The sequence below is a fragment of the Kogia breviceps genome, chromosome 9 (assembly GCF_026419965.1).
Source record: "Kogia breviceps isolate mKogBre1 chromosome 9, mKogBre1 haplotype 1, whole genome shotgun sequence".
NCBI classification, from domain to species: domain Eukaryota; kingdom Metazoa; phylum Chordata; class Mammalia; order Artiodactyla; family Physeteridae; genus Kogia; species Kogia breviceps.
Window position 1 is genome coordinate 45,974,499 of NC_081318.1, and position 20,223 is coordinate 45,994,721.

Here is a 20,223-nt window from a genome sequence, read left to right on the forward strand (position 1 = left end):
AGGTCGGGGAAGGTGGCCCTGAAGCCATGGCCTCTGCACGTGAGGAGCCAGGGAAGGAGGCTGAGGGATTTGCTGGGACAGGAGAAATCGAGGGAGGAACAAGCCTGTGCGAGGGTGTGTGTGAAGCCAGTCAGGAGGCCTGCTCGTCCTCTGGATCTCAGTAAGATTAAAATGTCACTCCTCCAGCAAGCCTGCCTGACCCTCTTCACGTCCGGGTGGGCCCTGAGCTCCCTGCACGTCCCCCTGGGACCTCCTGTTCACCTGGCTCTCGTGTTCAGGCGTAGCTGCAATGAGGGCAAGGCCACAGCTGCCTTGTTGAGGCCCGCACGCCCTCCAAGCGCCTATTAAGTCCTCCCTGTGTGCCTCTCTCCAGTGCAAGGAGGGAAGGTAGCGGTGGAGGTGCATATGTGCTCGGAGAGGGTCCCTGCGCCCTTAGAGGGAAGGCAGCCAGAGGTCCCTCACTTAGCCAGTCCCAGCCAGCCAGCCAGCCAGGAGCGTCCCTGACCATCGGACACTCACCGTGCGGGCCACACTTTGCTGGACTAGACTCCAGAGCAAGCACTGGGGAGAAGAACAGCACAAGGTCAGACCTTGCTGTGCAAATGTTGTGTCGCTGGGCTTCCGGCTGTAGTTACACTATGCTTATGGTGAGCATCTTTCAGCTTGAAACCAAGCACCTTGATTGTTACTTTGTAAAGTAATGAGACAAATCATACTATCGGACAAATTCTAAAATGCCAAGCATGAAAAGCCACCTTCACTTGGATCCTGTCTAAGGCCACATCCTCTAAGCTGGTAAAATGTGTTTCGTTTGTACAAGCTTGACTGCACGTCTGGGGAACTAGTGTCTTTCCCAGGAATTTGAACGTGAATAAATGGGGGATGGGCCTTGTTGTCTTAAAAAAAAAAAAAAAGGCAAGTCCCTTTAATTAAAGTTCAGGAATTGTCAAAACTAAGGTGTGATTTTCAGATCCACTTAATCACAACTTTGAAGAGAATGTAGGTATCTACTGGGATGGAGGATGCTTCCAGGGAGCTGGAAATATTTTCTTTCTTGATCTGGGTGCTGTGTTCGTGGGTGTGTGATTTTGCAATAATTCACTGAGCAGAACATACATGAGTTGTGCCCTTTTTTGAGCTGTGTACTCTTCTGTATGTATATTAGATTTGAACTAAAAAAGAAAAAAAGACAAGTGCCAGAAGTTCTGTAAATCTGAGGGTGACTCAGTACCACTGGGCACACAGTTACTGGCTAAGGTAAGAGGGCTGCCTCCTCCAACTGGCCAAGCTGGCCCCAGCCTTGGGTAGCCCCTCGATAATCCTTCTACCTGAGCACCAACCGCAAGGCAGGATTATGGATTTCTCTCCACCCCTCAACCTCACAGAGTACTCTGGGGAACAGAGAATGCATCTATTCCTCTCTGAACCACTGGTACCCGCACAGAAAGAATGTTCCAGAAACGTCTGTGGAGGGAGTGAGGATGAGAGTGAGGGTCTGTGTGCAAACACTCAGTGTGTGAGGTGGAGAAAGAATGGCCTAGGGGAGGAAGCCGTATCCTGCAGGTCTGGCTGGACCGTGTGGAGATGGCTGTTAGCAGAGGTGGGGGAACGAGGGGAGGGAGGGGAGACCTGGGCTCAGCGGAGGGGTCAGCAGGCTGACCTGGGTGTGGACGGGATTTGGGCGGTTGCTGTGCTCCACTCCTGAGGAGGGGGTGGCCTGAGTTTCAGGGCTATTCCAACTGCCACTTCCCATGTGGCACAGGACTTAACAAGCCTCCCTGCTCTCAGACACAAATGGCATGCAGGTCATTTAAACTGGTCAGCACTGGCCCTGTTAGCCAGCCACCGTTTCCCTTTCCAGAAGACGGGAAATATCAGGGAACAAACACACATTTCCTTGCTTATTTTTTCTGGACAGTGAGGAGAAGCCTTGGGAAGAGAAGCTATTGCCGGAATGAGTGCTGACTTACCGAGCACAGTCAGCTCCGCTATCTCCTTCAAACAGGAGTTTCTGTAGGACACAGCCTTGGACAGCTGCCAGAACCCCACAGGGACCACCCTGCAAAGAAGGACGCGCGTCAGTGCCTGTGAGAACTGACCCAGGGCAGGGCCACCTGCTCCTCCAGAACCAGCCTCCTCCAACAGGTTACAGAGCCTCAAACAGGGGTCTCCTGCGTGGCGACTACTTCTATGAAGGGCTGACCCTGAGTCACAGAGAGGGGGTGACAGAGGCCCAGGTGCCCATCGCTAGAGGAAGGAGCAAAGTCTGTGGTGTGTGATGGGGAAAAAGTGACTCTTCACAACCCGTCAGGGGCTGTCACCATGGGTGTCCAGGCATCCAGAGACATGTATCCGTGTCCACAGGCTGACGGTGTCAATTGTCTACTCAGCCTTCAAGGCCCATCCTAAAGGCTTCCTCCTCCAGGAAGGCTTCCCTGACCATCCATCTCAGCTATAAGCGAGCCCCTTGGGCAGCCTCCGCTTGTGTAAGCAATCTTGTTCCCCGGCCGGTGGCCTGCCTCAGCACCTAGTAGGTGTGTCTTAGAGGGAGAGGGCTCCTTGAGGAGCTCACCCCTGTAGGCATCAACAAGTACAAGGACTGTCAGAGCAGGGGCCGTGGGTGCCCTTGAACTCAGGGTGCAAGAAGATATGCTGACTTGGCCAAGTTAGGGGCAGAAGTGGGTGGTCTTGGAGTTCTTCCTCAGGCAGTGTGGGGCGGTGGGGGGGGGGGGGGCTCCTGGGGCTTGAGAAACGGAACCTGGATAAGCTACCGGATTTTACGGTATCTTCTGGCCCTGAAAATGTGTATCTTGGCAACTGTGTATAAGCCATGTTCAAATCCTGCCACAATCTACCTACATTTCCCTGTCTTATATCATATCCTCCCCGCACACTTCTGGTCCTCATGCTTGATACTTTTGCCCCTTCCTGCAGTCCCTGTATTTTCACACAGCCTCCCTTTGTTCATGCTGCCCCCTGCCTCCAGTGTCCTTTCTCCAGCTCAACCTGCAAAATCGTCTCTCAACACTTAGCTTAAGGACCCTCTCTGGTACCCCTGACTGGACACAGGGCCCCCTCCTGCTCCGTCTCCCCTCCAGCATCATGCACCCCTCACGGCAGCGGTCACGTCGCCCCGCTCTGCTCTGCCAGCCACACGTGAAGTCCCTGCCCTGGGTGACAACACAGCAAATGAGGGGCTGGCACAGGCAACACCCACAGGATTTACCAAACTGGGGGACGTGTGCCCCTGTCCATGGTGGGCCCACAGCAGGGTCCCCGGGGGGCACTTAGAAACAACTTGCCTTGTTCTGCACGATGCCGTATTTTAATGATGCTGAGTCGTTAAAGGAAAAACTCTGAAGTTTCCACTCTTCATTGAAACAGCAGAAGCTGGAACCAAACAGAATGGTCTTTATGTCCTGTCAAAAGAAGAGAGAATTGTATTGGTTGTTTTAAAAGCAAACAACCGTACACTGCTGGGTGTTTGCATTCCCACAGGAGCTGGTCTTGAATTCTAGCAGGGTAGTCTGTTTTCCAGCAGGGTAACCTATTTTCTTTTTATTTTGCAAACCCATTCTTCTCATATTTGAGGAAAGAGAAAATGGACCCTCAGGGTCTTACCTCTGGAATATCTGTAAACCTTACCAGCCTGTGCTGACCCAGGCCAAAATCTTTTGAGCTTCCTTAGAAGTTCCTTGATACACAAAATTTTAGTTTTACAAAAGACCTTGGAGGTTCTTGACTGCACATTATAATTACCTACAGAGCCCTGAACAATCCTGACACTCAGGCCCTGTGCCAGGCCAACTAAAGCAGAACCCCTGGGCGTCGGACGCTGGTATCTGTACTAGTAAAAGCTCCCCAGGTGATTCCAATGTACAGCCAAGTTTGAGAACTGGTACTCTAGCAAACTGTGACCGATACGCCAAATCCGACCCTCCACTTGCTTTGTAAATAAAGTTTTATTGAAACACGGCAATACCCATTTGTTTACATATAGTCTGTGTTTTCTTTTACATTACAATGGCAGAGCTGTGTGGTTGAAACCGAGAGCCAAAAACACACTATGTAGCCCTATACAGAAAAAGTGTGCCAACCCCACACTGGTACAGCCCCTTCCTACATGTAAGAATCTCCTCTGAGGGCTTCCCTGGTGGCGCAGTGGGTGAGAATCCACCTGCCGATGCAGGGGACACGGGTTCGTGCCCCGGTCCGGGAAGATCCCACATGCCGCGGAGCCGCTGGGCCCGTGAGCCATGGCCACTGAGCCTGCGCGTCCGGAGCCTGTGCTCCGCAACGGGAGAGGCCACAACAGTGAGAGGCCCGCGTACCACAAAAAAAAAAAAAAAAAATCTCCTCTGCAACCTCACCGGAGAGTGGTCCCCCCGTAAACTTGGCTTGAACACTCCAACCACCAAGTGAAGAGGGTTCCCACCACTTCCCAAGGCAGCCCCTCCATTTTTTCACAGCCCTGTGTTCTCAAAACTTCTGGCTGATACTGATCTCCCATCAAACCAAGCCTCACCCTCCAAAGCCCCAGAAAATGCCAACCCCTCCCCACTGACCAGCCCATGGATGGGAAAGCAGAGCCTCTCTCCACTTGCCCCTTCCCCATGACGGCTGCCTCTTCTCTCTCCGCCATGATTTTACATCCGAGAGTATCTGAAGGGCCAATATGTGGATTCTGTCACTAACCCCTCAGACCGTCTCTTTCCAGGTCATATCTTTCCTACAGACTCCTGTTTCCCTCTAGAATCGGTTCTTTTTTTTTCTTTTCACTAACTACAAGGGAAATCTCTATGACAGAGCGTTTGTCTACACGTCATCAAATGTGGGCTGGTGGCACACAGGAGAGAGGGGTGGGTAAATTCGTCTCTCAGGGCTTGGTTCCCCTTCTTGCACCAACTACAATCATCCATGTATTTGGACTGAGTTTCCCAAGAGCCTAGAAACTATAGGACCTTGAGTTTTCTGGCTGAAGCCCATGTCTATTCTCTCAATCACAGAACGACAGCTCCCAGCTAGGCACAGTATGGTTGCCAGGTCACAGGGTTACAAGCCTGGAAACCTGGGTCCTGCTTGCTGTGGACACCATGTGTCCTGGGTCCTCCTTTCTCTGTGTGGGCCTCGGTTTTTTCAGCTGCTTTTGGAGATGCTACTACTGGGTGGTCTTTAGAGGCCTCTGAGGACGCTTCCCAAAATAGCAGTACCCACTGCAAAGAATCATAGCCCTGTGGCTACAGACAACCAGAGCACTTACTCCCAGGCTTGGGGCCACTTAACTGTGTCTGACCCTCTCCCCGTGGTTTCAAAAGAAGGAAGGGAAAAGGAGGAGAAGGATGGGGAGGGACAAAACCTCTAGAAAAACCTGTAACTTTTCATCTGCGGGCTGAGTAAATACTTGGTAAGTAGGAAGAGAACAGGGTCAGCTGTGTCCCCAGGAGTTTTATTTTTCCGTCCTGGATCCTGGCTGAAAAGCCAGTGGAGGGACAGCAGGAGCAGCATTCCATCCCACAGGAACCGCTGGCCACGGAGAAGGGCAAGGCCCTATGGCAGCAGAGATGGTGAGGAATCCAGGACATCCCCACAGAGGAGGCTGCTAAGGCCAGGAACCGGCTCCCGAAGTCCTGTGACTCTAGGAGGTCACTGGTGTGAACCCAGGAGGTCACTGGTGTGAACCCAGGTGTCGTTGAGGAATTGGTAACACTTCCCCGTCCTTCCCTCACTGCAGCCTAGCCTGAGCCCAGCTCAGGGGACCAGTGCAGGAGCCCAGTCAAGCTAATGAGGACAATTATCCCATTCCCATCGCAACCCTGGAGTTACCAGTTGCGGACATGGTGAAGCAGAGCTCTGGACCAAAAGGAAAGCTGGGTTCTGGAATGTTTGAATGGGAGGAGGTTGTATCTCACCTCTTGTCTCAGAGAAGGAGAGGGAGATGCCAGGACTAGGCCCTCATTTTCCTGACTCTCCGTTCAAGTTTTCTTCCACATCACACGCAAATTTCCATTTTAACAGTGACTGACAGATTATAACGGGATGAATGGAGCCAGAGAGATGAAAATCACCTCATCCCCACCAACTCAAATCCAGACGCCTTCAATTCACACCAACTCAAATCCAGACACATCACCTCGCACTTTTCAACCGACACCTACCTTTGCCACTGAGAGGTCGATGGGCTTTGACTCTACTTGTAGCTTGAGCATTGATGAGCCTGGAGACAGGATGACTTCTTCCCTTACCAATTCATCCTCCACATCCTCTGAAAGAAAACCGTGGCCACGTGAGCTCCTTGTTATGACTCACAGAGAACAGACTAGGAAGCCATTTAACACCCAGGACACTGATGAGTCTTGAGGTGGTTGGAATGAGAGGAGGGCTCCTCCACCATCCACCCCCTGTCCCCGCTGTGGCTCCCAAGCCTTCATCAGAAGGAAAAAGGAAGAGTGAGAGCCCTTGCTCCTTGTCACCCCACGCTGGTCCAAGGATGCTGGCGGATGGGACTGGCTATCAGTCCACCACTAGAAAGCTCTGTTTGTGGACATGCAGAAACAAGGGCCTAGGCCTAAGCTGTCGAGTCAGGCCCAAAAGAGCCTGGCTCAGATACAATTCTTACAAAACGTGGGCGTGACCCACAAATCTGTCCCCCTGAGGACAAACATGAAGAGGGAGGAATTAGGAAAGAAAATGCCACCCTTCCTGAGAGAATAATAATAGTGATAATAGATGATCACTATTGTGGCTTTCATTTACCTACCATCTGTGTTTTATCATCTAAGCCCCAGAAGAGCTCCACGAGAGAGTAATTATCATCATCCCCATTTAAAGATGAGGAAACTGAGGCTTAGAGAAGTTAAGTAACTGACCAAAAGTCACACAGATGGAAAGTTGCAGAGATAGAATATAAACCCAGGCCAACTCCTAATTGCTCTGCCATGCTGCCGGTCAGACCTCCCTGGACATCCAGCCAGAAGGGACACTAAGTCACATTCTCATAGCTGGGGTGACTGAGGCCCAGAGAGGGTCCCAGAGTGGGTGTTGACAGCACTGGCCTGTGCCTTCCCAGCCGGTGAGGCTCCCTCTCGCCATTATACGCACTGCCGCCAGCATCTACCAGAACCCGCAGATGCAGGACCCAAGTGAAAACAACCCAAGGCAATTATGCTGGCAAAGCTGGGCAGGCCGGTCTCCAGAGAGCCTCTGGAGACTTTTTCCACCCCCCCTTTCCCCAAGATTAAATGATTATTTAAAAAGCACGCCACACTGTATAGAAACCAACATTGCCTGCCATAATTCTGTGCATCTGGGACTATAGAAATGTCACAGTCCCTGCCCCGCGTCTTCTGAGACGGTGTGCAAAGGCCAACATCCCCAGAACACGTGCCATAAATCTTATTCTACAGCCTCCTTTTCTCCCCTGGAGGAGGACCAGGCATAGCACAAGGCCAACTCCTAGAGGCTCGGTCCACTGAAATGGAGACAGGTTTTCCCTTTAGGGTGAAACAAAATTTGTAAACAAGTCTGGAATTTAAATGAGAACCCTTCTTAGTTAGGGTCTCTAAAAAAGCCACCCTGTGACCATGGCCTTACAAAAACACCTGAAATAAAGACCAGATATTCACCCAGCAACACACACAGGGTCTTGAAAACATGGCTCTGGGTAGAGAAAGTAAGAAAGCAGATGGGATGTATAACACAACACGATTTACATCCATTATAAACACATGCACACAAAACAACACTAAACATTTTTGCAAGAACATACACAAGCAAAAAGAAATCACTAAATACATGAGAGTGGTTGCTTATGGAGACAAAGGGTCATGGGAGTGTAGCATGAGGCCAAAGGGAAATCAGGAAGGAAAGGCAAGAGGGAGGCCAAGGAGCAGGCTTTGCAAAGATCAATACTGAGAATGTTAATTAAGTAACAGAGATGTATGATTAATCCAATCCTAGGCATCTGAGGGCCAAAACAGAGGGGGAGAGTAACTGAGCGATTCCGCCAGGCCCTGAAGGGTCCTTGTGATGCCTCAGCCAGACTGTTTTCTGGAGGCCCACAGCGGGCAGGATTTAAGGCTATTTGGAGGCTTCTGTTTAGTCTAAGGCTGTCCTGAAGGGAACCAGGGTTGAAACGTGCTCTGCTTGAGCCCCATGAACTAAGTCTGAGGCTGGAGGCTGGGGGCCCAAGGGGAGCTGACTGATGGAGCCCCCAGGAAGAGGCAGCCTCCCTCGGCTTCTGCCAGGAGGCAGCTGGCGCCTGTGCAGGGAGTTGGTTCAGGACCTCATGAGGCAGGTCCAGATGTGGCGGAATGGCCGTGCAAAGGAAAACAAAGCACTCCAGCATGACATGTTGGCCAAGCAGACAAAACCAGCTGCAAATGCCAGTGGCTTGAAAATGCTATTTTTAAGGCCCTGGTGCAAATGCCTGGTTGAAAAGAAGCAAGGGATTTTGTTTCCCATACCATTTCATTTACCCTTTGGAGGAAAACATATACATATACTTGGTAGTACTTAATAGAGGCCCGTATATCTCTTTTTCCAGGTTCCCACCCAGTACTTCACACTGACTGCAAGATATCTTCTCCTGGAAGCACCCCAATGCCCCGGACTCAGGATTCTCAGCACAGAACCCTTCCAGGCTTCCATTTTGATAAGATTCCATCTCCCTAACCCTCCACCAGGGACCCAAGCCAAAACCTCAACCCTTTCCCACAGGCCACGCTGCTCCAGCCTCCAGATTATCCTGCCTCCAGAATCCTCATACTCCGACCCCCCCGCTTTCTCTCCCCACTGTTACAGGAATGTGTTGTCATTTTTCTATTTGTTCATCAAGCAGTTCACCGAACACGCATGATGTGCCACTGGTTATGTGGGACGGAGGAGGTCCAGAGATGGTGAAAACACCACCCCTGCCTTCAAGGAGCTCACTGCCTAGAGGGAGAGACAGAGCCCCAAACAAAGAACATGACGTTAGTGCTGAAATGGAGACGGGTGTAAAGGTTACGAGAGCAGAGGGGAAGAGGCAAGTAATTCTGCCTTAAAGGGTCAGGGAAGCTTCCCATAAGAGGTAAATATTTGATCAGGGTCTTGAAATACCCATAGGATTTCCCCAGATAGAACAGGGCCCCAGGCACCTCTTCTCTGGACTATTCCAAGAGACCCTCACCAGTCTCCCAAACGTGCAGACTCCTGCCCCTAAAATCCATCCTCCACGCACATCCAGAGATGGCCTCAAACATCGTTCGCTTCACATCTCTGCTTGACAAGACCTTGCTCATCCGTCAAGCCCAGTCTAAATGCCACCTCACTATTGAAACTTCTGGAACCCACCACAGATTTGGCCTACTCACCTCCTGAAGCAGTGAGGAGCTGCCGGTCATCCGCTTTGTGTTTTGCTATCAGGGGTCACCTCTATTCCTTCGTCTCACCCAGCCCCACCCTCCAAGAAGGCAAGGCCACTTTTCATCACAGCGATGAAAAGTGCTTTTGACAGCCCTGTATGTGCCCAGGCATGTAATGCTAACCAAAGTTCGCTGACTTGAACCAAAGAAAGATGAGTTGGGATGGGGAAGGGAATGCTATTCCCTGTTTCCGACCCCCCACCCCAAACTTCTCTTCCCCTTTCTCTGGGTGACTGGGTTGCATGCCCTCTTATCTTTTATCTCCGTCTTCTTCTCTAAATCGTCAGCTGAGCCACCAGCAAAGAGGGGTCGGCCTCCCTCCGGAAAAGGCACACACACTTCAAGCAGCTGGGTTCTGAGAGAACTGCTAAAAGCCTTCCTCCCAATAGAAGCCCTCTGGGTTCCCAAGGCCGGGAACTGCTTCACTTTATGTCCAGACAGGAGTGGCTTTCATTCGAAAATCTTAAAGCGCTTCACAGAAAGGCTTCGGATGCCAGCCCTTTCCGGCTCTGGCCTTCATTCCGCACAGCCGTGTGCCCAGTGAAATCTGCCCCTTCCTGTGTGGGCCAAATGATCCCACCAGCCATTTTTGATGATTAAAATTGAGGGGGCTTCTCTGGTGGCGCAGTGGTTAAGAATCCGCCTGCCAATGCAGGGGACACGGGTTCGAGCCCTGGTCTGGGAAGATCCCACATGCCGCAGAGCAACTAAGCCCGTGCGCCACAGCTACTGAGCCTGCACTCTAGAGCCTGTGAGCCATAACTACTGAGTCTGTGCGCCATAACTACTGAGCCCACGTGCCACAACTACTGAAGCCCGCAGGCCTACAGCCCGTGCTCCACAACAAGAGAAGCCACCGCAATGAGAAGCCCGCACAGTGCAACGAAGAGTAGTTCCCGCTCACCGCAACTAGAGAAAGCCTGTGCGCAGCAACGAAGACCCAACACAGACAAAAATTAAAAAACAAAACAAAACAAAAAAAACCCCTCTGAGGAACTCTTACCTCTGAGGGGAACTAAGCAGAATAAACAAACCGCTGCCTCCGTCATTCGGAGGCCTGCCCCTGCCTTTCAACTTCATCAAAGCAAACTGTCAGACAGCATGTCTCACACAAGTCACTTCTAAAGGGCGAGCTGCTTTCTTCCTCCATGTTAAAGGGAGTGCTTAAAAGGAGACGAAAAGGGTGTGAGCAGCTCTCAGTTCTTGTACGCCAAAATGGTCCAACAGGTAAATTGCTGGCTTCCAGGAAGACAGCAAAGGTCAATGGCACTCAAGCCTCGTCCTTTCATGTCTGGTCCTTGGTTGTCCTCCTTTATTCTGTTCTTGGCTTTTGCCAAGGCCTGCAAACACATCAGTCTTTGGGGAGTAGAGAATTCCAGAAGAGAAAAAAAAAAAGATGGCTTCAAAACGAAAGAGTGGATGGACATGTTCTTATCTAGATCTTGCAGAGGAGGTACACAGATGTATACACATGTGAAAGGGCACTGAGCTGAACACTAAAGGTTTGTGCACTGTTGCACCTCACGATTTGTATTTCACACCTCAATGATATGTGGGGGAAAATGTTTAAAGGATGGGCTTCTCCAGGCAGAGATATACTAATATTTTGACTGAGCACTGTCTTCTAGAGACTTCTATAGGTTCTGAGTAACCCTAAAAGAACCTCCAAATGCAGAAAAGGCTTTTCTGCCCCCTCTCTCCCAGTGTGAATCTAGAAAAGTCCAGACTTCTTATAAGGATTTCTCCGGGAGAGATAGGCAGTGGAAGACGGATTTGGACATCAACCAAAAAAGAGAGAAGCCTGCTCTACTCACCGGGCCAGCCCCTCCTTCCCGAGGTCAGGTGGGAAGAAAGGAGCCTGCCCCTCCCCCCGCCAGCAGAGAGCGCTACCACCCACTACCTCCCAGGCAGACCAAATGAAGACCCCCTGGGCCCTGATGGGCACAGCACACTGGGGCAGTGGTACCCACCAAGCTGCAGCACACCCAGCTCCCCATCGACCTTGTTGGATGCTGGCAACTGATTACTCCTAGAAATAAAAAAAGGAAATGTCAATGTACCATAAGAGAATGACAGAGAAATGCAAACAGCAGAGAAGAGTACTGGATGGGGCTTCAGGAGGTGGGTTCTCTCCAGCTCTGGCCCGGCTATTCTGTGTGTGCCTTGCACCAGCACTCTCCCTCACTGGGCCACAGGTTCCATATCGGATGGGACCAAATCATCTCTGGGGGCGCTTTTCAATTCTGTACACACACACACACACACACACACACACACACACACACACACACACCAGCCAGTATAGGACGATGGACCCTGTAGTTTGACACTTCCCGAGAACTGAATGCAAGCTGATTTGCTGATGCCACTGTAATACTGCTGGGAAACACATTCACACGTGCACGTGCACACACACGCACACATCAAGTTCCTGCAATCACTGCACAGATTTTCTTATCTCATTTTTTTTGTTTGTTTCCTTTCTCCCAGCTTTCTTGTAAAGCTATTAGCAGCCATTTATCAGAAACCTCGAGAATGCACCAAAGAATACACACTGTGATCCTGACTTGTAAATTCAGAGATGTGCACAGAGCTTTCTTTAAATGGCCCACCTGTATTTCAGCTCTCTTTGGATCTTTTTTTCCCGCCAGCATGCATCGATCTGAACTGAAGTAAAATCATGTTTTAAAAAGAATGTATTAAAAATAACAACATTACATCACCCCCTTGAAAAATCCATTTACAATGTTAAAAATGACAGCTCTTTTGAACGTGGCATTGAAATATATTTTCCTCCAACATCCTTGCAGGCTAAGATATGATTGAAGTAACAATCATAATCTTGCCACGGTAGGTTCTATTGAACTGGCTTCCTCCTGAAGATGTATGAAGGGGCGTCAGTGGAAGACCACGGAGGACACACAGTACCGAATCCCTGAGCACGTACTGCTCTGGACTCCGGGTTTCTTCCTCTGGCGCTGGAACACAGAGCTCCTCCCCTTCCCTCCCAGGCAGCCCTTCATCCTCCCCCACTCAGCTAAGCCCATTTTCCTCAATTCAGAACCACAAAATTCCTACTCCCCTAGGCTACCAGGATTCTGCAAGTGTTCTTGCGGGGAATGGTGAAAGAACAAGCTGGAAAGAGGAGCTAAGGCACGGCGGGGCAGCAGGAGGATGTAGAGGGGAGGGGGGGGCAACACAGACGCTGTGCCCCCCTCCCCAGGGCCCAGCAATAAGGAGCTGCACTTTCATCAGAAGCCTCCACCAGCCAGCCACACCTCTCCCCAACCCCATCCTCACTGCCACTAAAGCCGAGGACCTGAGTCCCATCTCTTCTATCCCCTGTGTCACTATTTCACCCAGAGACTAAGGCAAGGTGTCTGAAAAGCAAGGACTGAGGCGCAGGTGCTAGATGGTCTCTAAAAGCCACCTTGAACCATTTTGAGCCGGGCACATCAGGAGTAAAGACATCTCTGGAATACCCTGATGGCAACAACATCTCTCTTGGACCCATCTCTGCTCTCTGCCTCTTCGTCTCTCGCCCAGATCATTCTCGGAGCCCCCGAACTGGTCCCCGGACCCCCCCCCCCCCCCGTGTGATGTCCCACCCACATCTTCACATGAGTGCCAAAGGCATCTTTCTACAAAGCAAATCTGACCATGCCACGGCCTGGCTGAAATTCTTCAAAGGTTCCCCAACCTCATCATCAACAAGAGACATCGTATTTATGAAAATGATGGCAATTATAGCGGCAAATACTTTCTGATTCCTTTGACTGTTGCAGGCACTGTGCTAAGTGCTTTGCAAGCATCAAAAGTCATCTGCTCCTCAAAAGAGCCTTAGGAAGTAGTCGGGGCACTGAGTCTCAGAGAGGTCCAGTCATTTCCCCAGAGTTGCACAGCAAATAAGTGGCAGCACAGGGATGTGAACCTAAGCAATGACTCCAAAGATAATGGCAGCAGCCATGACATACACTGCTTCCTCATAAGACAAAACACAAGCCCATTAGTGTGTCCCCTGGGCTGCCTGTGACCCGGCTACCTACCACCCCAGCATCACCTCCCCTCTGCCCTCTCCCACTCCACCTGCATGTCCTCCACGCTAACCTCTCAGCCCACGCCTCCACACCTTTTCACGAGCTGTTCACTCCATCTAGAATATCCTTTGGCAAACTCACACTCATCCTCTACAGCCCCGTTGGAATGTTACCTTCCTCTCAAATCCAAAGCACACATTCATTCATTTCTTCACTCACTTAGCAAAGATGTGGCAGCTGTCCAGCAGGTCTGTCTCCGTGCCCCAGGGAGACCCAGTTGTGTACAATAAACAGACATAAATTGCACTATGACATGCTGTGGTAGGCTGGGTAATGGTCCCCAAAGATATCTGCATCCTAATCCCTGGAAATGGAAAATGGTACCTTATATGGCAAAAAGAATTTTGCAAATGAGATTAAGTTAAAGATCTTGAAATGGAAGAGAGTAGCCTGGATTATCCGGGTGGGTGCAACCTAATCACAAGTGTCCTTATAGGAGGGAGGCAGAAGGAGATCTCACACAGAAGAAGAGAGGTAGGATGACGATGGAAACAGAGGTTGAAGTGATGCACTTTGAAGACAGAAGAAGGAGCCACAAGCCAAGAAATGCGGGTGGTCACTAGAAGCTGAAAAAGGCAAGGAAACAGATTCTAGTTGTTAAAGAACTAGCCCTGCCAACACCTTGACTTTAGCCCAGTGGAACTGATTTCAGACTTCAGTCTCCCAGAGCAGTGAGATAATAAATTCATGTTGTTTTAAGTCACTAAATTATGGTAATTTGTTGTAGCAGCCATGGGAAACTAATACACACAGTAAGAGAAACAGTCAAGGAGGAACAAAGGACTGTGAAGTTCTCTTGATTGCCTCTGTATCCTGCGTGCCGGGCACCTAGTCACTGCCCCATACATGGGTGCCGATACCAGAGTGACCCTCACACAAGCTAGGTGACTCACACGGGTCACACAGCTTACAAGTGCCAGAGCCAGGGCTCAAACCCAGGCCCCTGGCTCCAAATGCTCTGTGTTGCTCTTTTTTCTATTTTATTGTATGCTTCCTTTCCCTACCCAGAACCCTCCATGGCTTCCTGTGGACCAGGAGACAAAGTCCAAACCTCCCAAGTTGTCCCCTTGGCTCCCAAGGGCAAAGCCGCAGGGGCACGCGGGTGGCCACGAGCCGTGAGGAGAGGGCGGGGATGATGTTCCTGCTGTGTAGGGTACAGCTTGGCCTCTTCCCGGTCATGAGACGTCCACCCTGAGGCCATCCATCAGCTGTAAGAGCCCAGCTCAGATGCTTTGTGCCATTTCCCATAGATCTCTTCACCAGAGGAGACTTCAGTAATGCTCACACTTAGGGAATGCCCTATTGTTCCTTTTATGTGTCCCTTTGTGGCATAAGCATTACAAAGTTTAAAAGGTCAGTTTAAAAGCATGTTCTTGCCTTTGAGTGAAAACTATTACAAAAAACAATGACAAAAAGATAAATCAAGGATTCAAAACACTTTTTAAAAATGCGATTGTGCATATAATCTGGAGACATGTGTCAAAGTGCGCATCTAATAAATCCTCGGGAGCCAGGCTGTAAACACGCGCTTGCCTGCTGGGTCTGAGGTCTCCACCTCCCAGCCAAGCTCCTCTTTGTGCCCCCAAGGGAGCGGCAAGGGCCAGGGCGCTGCAGGTATCGGGGGCTACGTAGAGGCAGGACTCAATCCCTGGATAACTGGGTCTTGGGTGGGTAGAAAGAGCCACTCAGAGACCAGAGTTCTTGCCTCTGATCCCCCGACTCTGAGTGACCTTGAGCAAGTCACCTACCTCTGTGGGTATCAGGTGCCTCATCTGTACCTTGGGGAAAGCCTGAGCAAGACCACTCGCCGTGGAACATGACCAAGTGCAGGGGCTCTGAGAGGACTGACGTGCCTGGGTCACGTTATTCTTGAAGATGCTCAACTGCTTACACACCCAACACACAGAATAGTTCACCAGCTCTTAGCATTAAAATCAGACAAGGAGATGCTCCTTACTCTGTGTTTGGTACTGGATACTTGGCTAAATTAGTTATCATTATAAAAGAAAGATATTCCATGAGAAGAAAGATACTGATCACTTACTATATATTCTATTCGATGGAAACACTGAAGCCAGTGTGAATTGAGCCCACTCATACAGCACAAGAATCCAGAACACTAGAAATTTACATAAAATTTTCCCGAGCCAGTGATATGCCAGCACACTTTAACTCAAGCCATGTAAAATTAATTGGAGGGGCACTTCTACAAAGCAGGTCACACAAGACTCCCCGGGGCAGAGAGAGTTGTGTTTTGTTTTTTTTTTTTTAAGTCCCACTGAAAATATGCTCAAAACAAAAAACCGTTAAATATGTGAGAAAACGATCCACTGTAAGTGAAAGCCAACTGACACAGCACAGTAGGATTCCTAAGAACTTGAGATAATAGAACAGCAGTCTAAAAGAGGCTGTAATTAGAGAGAGTAGGGGAACTTTTTAAAAAGGGAATGGAACACGCCTCCCACCAGCTCAGGTGCCTCTTGGCCGCTTGCTTTCGACCCCCGGCCTCACCTGGGCTCCAAATGGACCCCAACTGCCCCTGCTCCACTGGCGGCTCCTGCAGCTGTGCTGGCTCCTGCACCTGCAAAGCCTGCAGATGCACCTCCTGCAAGAAAAGCTGCTGCTTCTGCTGCCCCGTGGGCTGCGCCAAGCGTGCCCAGGGCTGCGTCTGCAAAGGGGCCTCGGACAAGTGCAGCCGCTGTGCCTGATGTCGCGGAGAGCCTGACCCGGGTGTCAGTGGAGGAACACGGGCCAACCTGCGTTTTTATACAACTCTGACTTGATTGCTACATTCCCTTTCCTATGAAATATGTAAGTGGTAATAAAAGTTGCTAACACTAAAAAAAAAAAAAAAAAAGAATGGAAATCATGCGAAAAGAAATAGACACTCTGAGAAAAGAATGAGCAACTCTGAAAAGCAAATACAGTCATGGAAATAAGAAAACTCTGGGGCATATAATGATGGTGATGGATAATAGCATATTAAATACACATAGTTTAAATCCAAGAGTCTGCTACTAGAGGAGGAAGGAGGGCAGAGGTAGATAACAGAAAGCTCTTCTCTGTAAAACACTGTCAACTAATAAATGGAAAAGGAATGATAAAACAACAAAAGTTAGAAAATCAAGATTTTATAAATTCCTAATATGGGAAAAGATCACCAACGGATGTTCAAACCATGGGTTAAAAGGTTTCTGAGGCAGAGGATATTCATATGGTCTGAAAGTTAGATTCCTTATTAATTCCAATAACAGAGACATTGGCAAAACCCTAACAGACTGACCTAACTTATCATCACCAAAAATAAAACAAACTGACGTTACAGTGCTCCTGATGTGATGTACTGGGAAGTACACCACATCACATATGTATTGTCCTTGCCAAAAATTGTTTAACATAAATCCAATAATGAAACAGATATATCTAGAATGTGGTCATTCTATGAGACACCAAGTCTACATTCATCATGAAAAACTGAAAAAGGAGGGAAATTGTTTGAGAGTAAAAGAGATTAGAGAGACATGGCAACCAAACATGAGTGAACCTTAAATGGATTCTGGGTTGAAAAACTAAAGTCTCAAAGAACGCTTTGGAGCCATTTGGGAGAGATCTGATTATGGGCTTTATGTTAGCGGATGTTATTGAGTCAATGTGAAATTTCTTGGATGTGATAATGGTGCTGTGGTTATGTTCTTGTCCTTAGGAGATGCAAGCGGAAATATTTAGAGATGAAATGCCATGATATCTGAATTCTACTTTCAATCAATCATCAAAAATGTGGGCAAGGGAAAAAGAGGAGAGAGAAAGAAAAAGAGAGAAAACAAGTGCAAAAAAAATCTTAGAATTGCAGAAGGTAGGTTTCACGTACGATTCTTTCAACTTTTCTATGGGTTAGAACTTATTTAAAGTTGGGGGAAACTTCTGGTAAACTTAAAAAAGGAGATTAGAGGGCTTCCCTGGTGGCGCAGTGGTTGAGAATCCGCCTGCCGATGCAGGGGACACGGGTTCGTGCCCCGGTCCGGGAAGATCCCACATGCCGCGGAGCGGCTGGGCCCGTGAGCCATGGCCGCTGAGCCTGCGCGTCCGGAGCCTGTGCCCCGCAACGGGAGAGGCCACAACAGTGAGAGGCCCGCGTACCACAAAAAAAAAAAAAAAAAAAAAAGGAGATTAGATACAGTGAAGAGATAATAAATTACTAGGAACAGTCAGATGACATTTATTCAGAATGCAACTCAATCAGAAGAGAGATGAAATATATGAAAGAACAAATAAGAGACATGGAGGGAGAAAATTTTAAGTCCAATATACATCTAAAAGGAGTTCCAGAAGGAAAGAATAAAGAGAATGTGAGAAAGGAGATTATTGAAAAGATAATTGCTAAGAACCTACCAGACACGAATCCTCAGAGAAACATAATAAGTCTCAAATGATACACATGAAAGTAAATGCACACCTAGATACGTCATCTTAAAACTACCAGAATACCGAAGACAGTGAGAAAAAATCTTAGAGAAAAGGTAGATAGATTATCCATAAACAACAATTACTTTAACAAAAGACATCTTTAGTATTCAAAATATTAAAGGTAAGGACAAAATGAAAACATTTTCAGACAAAGACTAAAGAAGTTTACCATCACAGACCTTCACTGAATGCACGACTAAGGGACTTACTTCAGGAGAAGACAACTGAACCCAGAAAGAAAAAGCAGGATGCAGCAAACAATGGCAGAAAAGAAATCTGTGAACATTTAGATAAACCTAAATAAGAGCTGACAATAAAAATAATAACAACAGCAACCAATCTGGGGGGAGTTAAAAACAAAGGGATAATGCTAGACAATAATGAACAGGGAACCTGGGAAGGGGAAATGATCAGAATTAAAGCTTTCTAAAATCTTTGCATTTTTTGAGGGGGTAGAGATACTGATTAAACTTACAATTTTAAGTCAATTATGATCAAAATTTAAGAGTAACCATTAAAAGAGTAAAAAGATAGTACATAGCTTCCAAATCAGAAAGCAGAAGAAAAAAGAACATGTATCAGTTAATTCACAAGAAAGTGCCACTGTGAAAAACAGTTTGGCAGTTCCTCAAAAAGTTAAACATAGAATTAACATACGACCCTGTAATTCCACTCCTAGGTATATAGCCAAAAGAACTGAAAACAGGGACACACTTTCATAACAGCACAATTCTCAATAGCCAAAATGCAGAAATAACACAAATGTCCACCAATGAATGAGTGGATAAACAAAACTTTACACATCACACAATGAAATACTAATCCACCATAAAAAAGACTGAAGTACTGATACATGCTACAACATGGATAAATCTCAAAAACATTATGTTAGGGCTTCCCTGGTGGCACAATGGTTAAGAATATGCCTGCCAATGCAGGGGACACGGGTTCGAGCCCTGGTCCAGAAAGATCCCACATGCTGCAGAGCAACTAAGCCCATGCACCACAACTACTGAGCCCGCGTGCCACAACTACTGAAGCCTGCGTGCCTACAGCCCGTGCTCTGCAACAAGAGAAGCCACTGCAATGAGAAGCCCACGCACCACAACGAAGAGTAGCCCCCGCTCACCGCAACTAGAGAAAATCCCACACGTAGCAACGAAGACCCAACGCAGCCAAAAATAAAAATAAATAAAATAAATTTATTTAAAAACAAAAAAACCATTATGTTAAGTGAAAGAAGCCAGAGACAAAAGGTCACATATGATTCCATTTATGTGAAATATTGTGGACTGGTGGTTTCCAGGGGCTGGGAGTGGGAGGAATGGGGAGAAACTGCTTAATAGGAAGAGATTTTACTTTGAAGAGAAGAAAATGTCTTAGAACCAGGTAGAGGTGGTGGTTACACAAATTTGTGAATGCACTAAATGCCACTGGATTGTTCACTTTAAAATGGTTAAGTTGAAAAAGAAAGGAAGGGACTTTGCTGGCGGTCCAGCGGTTAAAACTTCGCCTTCCAATGCAAGGGGTACAAGCTCGATCCCTGGTCGGGGAGCTAAGATACCACATGGCTCACAGCCAAAAAACATAAAACAGAAGCAATATTGTAACAAATTCAAGAAAGACTTTTAAAATGGTCCACATCAAAAAAAACTTTAAAAAAAAAAGGAAAAATAGAAAGTAAAAGTATGGCAAAATCAACGTGTAAAATTTAACAGGACAAATGAATTCAAGTATATCAGTAACTATAATAGAGGTGAACAAATTAAACTTGCCAGTTAAAAGACAGACACACTCAGATTGATTTTTTTTAATTAGCAATATGCTGTTTCACATGATACATGACACAAAGGAAAACAGTAAAGCATGGGGAAAAAAGATATCACTTGTATGCCAACCATTTAAATGCAAATGTAGCTAAATGCTATCGGATAAAAATAAACTCTCAGATAAAAAGCATTACTAGTGAGAAACCTACTTGTTGCCAAATAACAAAAGGAGCGATTCAACATGAAAATTTAGCCATCATGCACCTCTGTAAAATGGTTAATAATAGTCGTACCTCAAACGTTTGTGGTGAGAATTCAACAAGTTAATATATCAAATGCTGAGAATAGTATCCGACAGAGTAATTACTATGTGTTAGCTGAGATGATGATGATGATTAATGACGCAAGTATAACCTTGACTCCAAAAACCTAACACTTGTAAACGTAAGTGCAAAACTATGAACTAAAATAAAAGACCACTTCATCAGCCAT

The 20,223-nt window shown here is 47.9% G+C and overlaps 1 protein-coding gene and 1 pseudogene across 1 annotated transcript in view; one reads left to right on the top strand and one right to left on the bottom strand.

Annotated features, from left to right (window-relative positions):
• MINDY4 (MINDY lysine 48 deubiquitinase 4) overlaps window positions 1-20,223 on the bottom strand; it is a 116,010-nt gene that overhangs the window by 52,756 nt on the left and 43,031 nt on the right. Inside the window, exons 6-9 of the mRNA XM_059073570.2 lie at window positions 11,372-11,430; window positions 6,156-6,262; window positions 3,303-3,419; window positions 1,971-2,059 (exon numbers count right to left, since the gene is read on the bottom strand). Of these exons, the coding sequence (XP_058929553.1) occupies window positions 1,971-2,059; window positions 3,303-3,419; window positions 6,156-6,262; window positions 11,372-11,430 (372 nt within the window). The remainder of the gene's footprint in view (window positions 1-1,970; window positions 2,060-3,302; window positions 3,420-6,155; window positions 6,263-11,371; window positions 11,431-20,223) is intronic.
• On the top strand, window positions 16,021-16,226 carry LOC131762216 (metallothionein-1E pseudogene; annotated as a pseudogene).